The sequence below is a fragment of a genome, unplaced genomic scaffold (genome assembly GCF_019419815.1).
Source record: "Pyrus x bretschneideri cultivar Hongxiangsu unplaced genomic scaffold, Pyrus_bretschneideri_v1 Contig8, whole genome shotgun sequence".
NCBI lineage: Eukaryota > Viridiplantae > Streptophyta > Magnoliopsida > Rosales > Rosaceae > Pyrus > Pyrus x bretschneideri.
In genome coordinates, this window is record NW_025999820.1 from 6,450,534 (window position 1) to 6,456,749 (window position 6,216).

A 6,216-nucleotide genomic window follows, 5' to 3' on the forward strand; every position below is an offset into this window, starting at 1 on the left:
CAGTATAAAATGCTTAGAGACAAATTCAATCTACATCACTAATCCATTTTACTATTAACAATGATGGTTGAAGGGAAACAAAAGATATATTTACAGTGCACCATCTCAATTCATTCACAACATTGCAGATACTTTGCTTAGCCTAACACAAGATAATGCAGAAACAAAATGCTGCAGGGTTTACGCCCTTCTATTCTCCAGCCATCACTTCTTTGTGCTTTTTTTTTTCCGGGTTCATATTCTACTTTGTACAAAAAAGATAGACTGAATTCTTCTACCATAAAAACCTTAAAACTGTTGCAGATTACTTGATGAATGTATGGGACCCTGTGCAAGTGTTCACTTCACCAGCTCTTTAGAAATCAGATACCGAAAAGTGAAATTGTGAGGAATATACTCAATGCTCTTGCGAGGATTCCCAAGATGGACTTTCTTGACAGTCTTCCTCAAAGATTCAGGCAATGTCTGTTGGATCATCTCCAAAACGCCAATCGGACACAAACCTGAACTCTTTGCAAATGCCTCTACAATCTTTGGCAGAAGAATTTTGTGGTCCTTGCGCACTCCAAAGGTAGCTCGAGTATACTCCTCCTTTGCAGCTTCCAGATCTTGATATACCCTCTTGGGTGTGTACAAACGAACCTGAAAAAGATCATGGCAGGTTCATACAATAACTCAAAAGACAAAACATAAAAAGCTAAGTGCAGATCAAGGTATTCAAATATGCAGGTTCGCTTTATTATCATTCTCTTTTTTGGTGTAATGTGGAGAATTAAGCCTCAAACAAATTTTTATTTTTGTTTGGTTACAGTGCAGAGAATCGAACCTTAACAAAAAACTAGTGTTAGTTTTGCTAGTTTAAAAGAATAAGCAAACTGTAATTCTGATGCAGCAAAGCTTAGTATTTATGAATTAATGGTAGACATAAAATTTATAAAGGAAGAATGAAGTTAATGAAGTACCGCAGGATCAGAATGGCTTCCTGAACACAGTGCGAAGTGTAGAAGGGGTTCCGGATGGTCAATTGCATATGCTTGCCGTTCATCTCCTGTCTTGAATTTCGTCCTTGGAGTAAGTAACAAACGAAGCCACTGCAAGCAGAGGCATACCATTGTAAGTTTGAATCCCATACAGATATTAAGTAAAAACAAGCGTTTCATAACCCTTCACAGTGCACGTGCATGTGTGACTTAGGATCTACCTGTCCTGGGCGAGACATTCGGCATCCAAGGATAGAGCTCTGCATTGTGTCTGCACTGATTGTGTGGCCTCCAATGTTGTAAGCAGCCTGGATAGCAAAAGGAACCTAGTAAATCAAAGCCAGTGCTCAATTTTTCCCCCTAAGTAAAGCCAGTGGAACTATTCTTACCTTCAAAAGCAAAAATACTCTCTTTACATTGTTTTTAGGAACCCCATAAGCCAAATACGCCTGTCAGAAACAGAATACTGATTACAATCCAGTAACAAACATACAAAGAAGATCACAATGTAAAACCAGTATATTAATTATCAAAGATGGTGAGAATTACATGCATAACCAATGTATTGTGTACATTAATCCAGAATGCTAACTTCTCATCATTTTTTAACTTTCTTGGATCTACTTCCTCTAAACGACTGATAAGTGACCTGTAACAGGATAACTCCATAAGCACAATGATACTGTCCAGAGAATATGGAATTTAAATCAGATCGGTACGTAAAGGCTAACCTGAAATGTTGTAGCAAGTGCTCGATATCGCCTAGTTTTTTACTATCTCTATAAATCCATGGCACTTCAACCATGGTGCTGTATGGCCCGCTAAACTCTTTAAGTCCTTCAACATGAAAAGGATTGTCCAATCGTACATCAAAAGATGAATTATTCCTACATCGTGGACTCCACATGTCACTCTGATCTCGTGGAGAAAATGCACTTGTTGATGACAAAGATGAATTGGGAGATGAAAGGCCATTATGTGACAAGGGTGGTTCCATAAGCTTGCAGTATATGTTGGACATGCACTTGATCATGTCCTCTGAAAGCCTGTTAGCTGTCTCTGGAATATGATCAGAAATGCGTGTACCAAGATGCTCGCCAGACTAATTAAATTTGACGAAGTATTCTGAGCATACTGGAAAAACAATTGAAAGTCATAATCCAGATAAAGCCTCCAAATTGCCATACATACCATGACAGAAGTTAAACCCTCTAGAGTTAGGTTTCCTAAATTTGTCACTATTACATGTGTATCACCACAAACAAGGATCTTCTTCAGTAAAAATGGTGAAGTAAAGCAGCTTACGCCATGATGTGTGGTGATAGAAAATAACAAGAATTTTTAGGGGATCAGACTTTAACAAGAAAATGGTAAGAACAATGCACGGAAGTTACCTCCATCATAGACAATGGTTGCGAATGACAGGAACGCAAAGCTTTCCCCAAAGAATCTTCTGGAGAAGTTCTACTTAGGAATGCAGAGCGTTGCGAAAGTTCGGAGTGGCAACGGTGAACACTGGAATCTAATGGTTTCTCTTCTCCTCCAATTTCATTGAAATCCCTTTGTGAATTTTTGTGAACAAGAGAAGATATTGCTCCAACTGCCAAGTCTTCCCTCTCCAATGGCATATCAGGTTCGGAAACTTCCAGGAACCTGCTTCTTGGGGTTGTTAGAGTTGGTTTTAGTCCTTCATCCTTCTTAGATGGGGAAACAGAGGAAAATTGTCCATCAAATGCTTTTCTATACAACGAGAGAAGATATTGTTCCAAATGCGTGACTTCTAATTCTAGCACAGCAATCTCCTTAATCAATTCTGTAGCTGGCTGGAGTTACATAAAGCAGAGTCACGATGTCAGATATAATTTACAAGATTAGTTCAGAGAGTGCGACAGAATATGACAAAAGTAGAGCATGTATGTAGTTATGTAATTATCCATGTTAAATATTTCATCTACATTAAAATAGAAAAAACAAACAAAATTTTATATCAAGACAGAAATAAGCTACCTTAGGCATCACACTTTCATTTGTGTTATGATGGATGGAAGACTTATAACCCAATGCGTTTTCTAAAGCATGACGGACCTCGAACTGATCTTGTAATCTTTTCTCAAGCTGTAGAATCTGTGTACAAAATATTTAAAACAACATCAGTAAGCAAAGTTCAAGCTGGAGCCTTCTTGCACATAATTGGTTGGATATACTAATTTAGAATCTCCTGAACCTAAATATAAAGATATACAAGTTTGGTATACCTCTTGCTTTAAAGAGTTGTGCACTTCCACGGTAGGAGGTTGTTTCTTCTTGGTTGTTGTACCACGGCCCTTGAACTGTCCCATATCCTGGTTTTAAATATAAAGTTATTTTTCGACGCCAGAGTTCAGAATTTTAATGTGCAAAATAATTATCCGTCTATTCAATTTACCTCAATAAAGAATATATCAAAGACATAACAACCCTATATACGAACTTTTAGTTAAGATTAAATATCTGGAAAAATAAAAAAAAAAGAAGGAAAAATTAGAGGGGCCAATTTTTAATGTTTGAGCTGGCAGCCTGGCACTAAACTTAAGATCTAAAGACTTATTGTAATAGGTGGTCAGACAAACAATAAGCTTTTATCTTACCAGCTTTACACGGTCTGATGCTTCACCGGAACTATCCAAATCATCTTCCTCCACCCTTTTCTTGTCAGGAAAGCTGGCAAATGCATAAGTGTGAACAAAAGGAACGAATTGATATTGGCTGAAGAAGAGAACATTTGACGTCTTTCATTCCACACATAGGCCACCGCACACATGATTTGTTTATTTACAAGCATACATGATCTGTCCATTACTCCATTTACAAGCCCAAGCTTAAGGTATTCTCCTCAAAGAAGAGGAACAAAACTTTTCGGGTTCAATATCCTATAATACTCATGATTACAAACTTTAAGAGGAAAACGAAGTTGGGAAAGATTTAGAGAAAACGGAGAAAATAAATTTGGCACAGGAGAAAAAAATTCAATACCCTCAATTGCTCATGAAAATACAAAGATTTTGGGGAGGGAAGAGCTATAAATTTCTGGGAGAGAAACAAAAGATGGTGATAACACCTGAAATCCCAAACAAAAAGCACCTGAAAATCAAGGGTCTCAATGAATTAAAGCATTCTCAACTAATATCCCTCCCTTGGGCTCCGAATCTCGTATCAATTAAAAACAATCAAGGCTTCCATCCATGAAGAATAATTGAGCAGCTAAGTAGTAACAGGCCAAAGTGGAGGGTTTTGTTTTTTGGTCTGAATCCAAAAAAAGGAGGTTCGTAGAAATTGACAGTGTTGTCACTTGAGGAAAAATTCTTTGCAGCTGTGAAAGATCAGATTCCCAGTTGTCGCAAATAATCCACCTCACAAGTTTTTCCAGTTCAAGAATTTCAATAAGTATGCATAGTAAAATAAGGCAAAAGTGTGAGAACAGTGACTGCTTGATAACAAAAGAAAAATGTACTTAGTAATTAGAAACCAACCTTTTTGAACGCTTGTGTTGTTTCACTCTTAATCCCAGCACTTTACCTTCACCGCCGCTCATCCCTCCGAACCCCATTAATCTCTGCAAAAACCATCCGAAAACACAACGGAAACTAATTTCAGTGAAGAAATTTCAACACAGAAAAACAGAGGAAAATGTAATTTTACCACTTACCCGCCAGCCCAAAACTGGAGAAAATTTTCTCAAACTCCTCTAATCAGACTGCAAAGTCCAAAGCTTTAACTTTCCCACTTGCATTTTTCACCTTCCCGGAAAAACCCCACAAAGTGAAAACTTGCTGCTATCAGAGTCTGGAAATTGCAGAGCTGAAATGGTGCCTAAAACCCAGAAAAAGCGTCTCGGAAATAGACGACCCTTTTGACCGGGGAGCTTCCCTGTGAAGATATGGCTGTACTTTTTGAGCTTTTTTCGCAATGGAGGGGAGCTTTGGCTTTCGCTTTTCGTTAAAAGAAGGAAAAACCAGGCCGTGGGGTGTTTAGTGGGAGAATAAAAGCCGGCATGGACTTGTGGCGGTAGCAATGGAAGACCCCTGAATGTCAAAGGGTTCCAAAAGTGGACAACTTTCTTTCTTTCACTCAGCCAGAGGACAAATGGGAGGGTGATAAATAGTGGCTCTGACTCCGACTCTCGATGTATTGCGTGCGTGAGTGAAGATTTATAATGTTTTATTAATTGTGTGCCACTTAATAAACAGTCTTAACAGTACTTTTTTTTTTTTTTAAAGATCTTATGATCAAATGTTATAAATAAAAAGTTTTATATTAATTTATTTCGGTATTTTCAGTGTAAACATGTCATTTTATTGGAAGTTTTAATTAATTTTATTGGTGTGTCATAAGTATATAAGTCAAATAACAACACCAAAATTTCAACATTCTGTTCTCTTGTTGTGAAGCAAGTGGGAGTTGGTGACCGCCCCTCCACTCTTGTCCCCTGCTGATTGCTCCATATGGTCACTGGCCTAAGACTCTGGCATGACCTGCATATGGAGCATTGCATGCCATTGCTATGCATAATATTACAAACGGAAAAAATACAAATGGCAATAATCATAATTATTTGTTATACCGGTTTGGGTTTTTCATTCTTTTCCCAATTTTTGATCAAGGGATGATGGTGAGAGGGGGAATAAGATTTGGATAATGCTAGAGAGATTAAATTTTGAGACAAAGTTTTGAATACTAAAGGACATGAAAGTTAATGATTGGTTGATTACTTAAATGTTAATAAACATATTTATTCATATTGGTAACACATCATTTAGTTTGCAAATTTAGCTTCCTTAGCATTACTCATAAGATTTTAAGTGCAAAGATAAGTACTCTTAAATACATGTGGTAGAGAGAATGGGAACAAATAGAGAATTTTATATACATAAATTAATTAGTCTTAATCACTATAGATTAGAGAAATGATTTTCACACTCTGTTTTCTTTCCTACACGATAATTCATGAATATAACCCAGGTTTTCAAGAAAAATCAATTCCATGTTATTTTAGGGTTGAAGTAGTTCTATAAGTCCACATAATAAATTGTAAATTTAGAAATTCAAAACTTGTGAAATGAAATTTCAGCATGGCTCAAAAGGTCAATGAGTAAGTCCATGCGAACTAAGACAATTGTGAGCAAAACCCAAAAATGGGTTGTGTCCAATAACGACTGGGTAACAAGTTTTTTGGGTTTTAGAAGAAAAGCAAATAAAA

The 6,216-nt window shown here is 37.0% G+C and overlaps 1 protein-coding gene across 1 annotated transcript; it reads right to left on the minus strand.

Moving 5' to 3' along the window:
• Positions 1 to 31: 31 nt before the first annotated feature.
• Positions 32 to 5,184, minus strand: LOC103967614. Its single transcript, XM_048575595.1, is given in 13 exon segments — positions 32 to 642; positions 963 to 1,091; positions 1,202 to 1,288; positions 1,370 to 1,429; positions 1,530 to 1,629; positions 1,712 to 2,078; positions 2,081 to 2,114; positions 2,375 to 2,803; positions 2,988 to 3,104; positions 3,236 to 3,322; positions 3,608 to 3,680; positions 4,490 to 4,572; positions 4,662 to 5,184. Coding segments are annotated over 12 exon segments (1,863 nt in total). The 5' UTR covers positions 4,567 to 4,572; positions 4,662 to 5,184; the 3' UTR covers positions 32 to 339.
• Between the last annotated feature and the right edge of the window lie 1,032 nt (positions 5,185 to 6,216).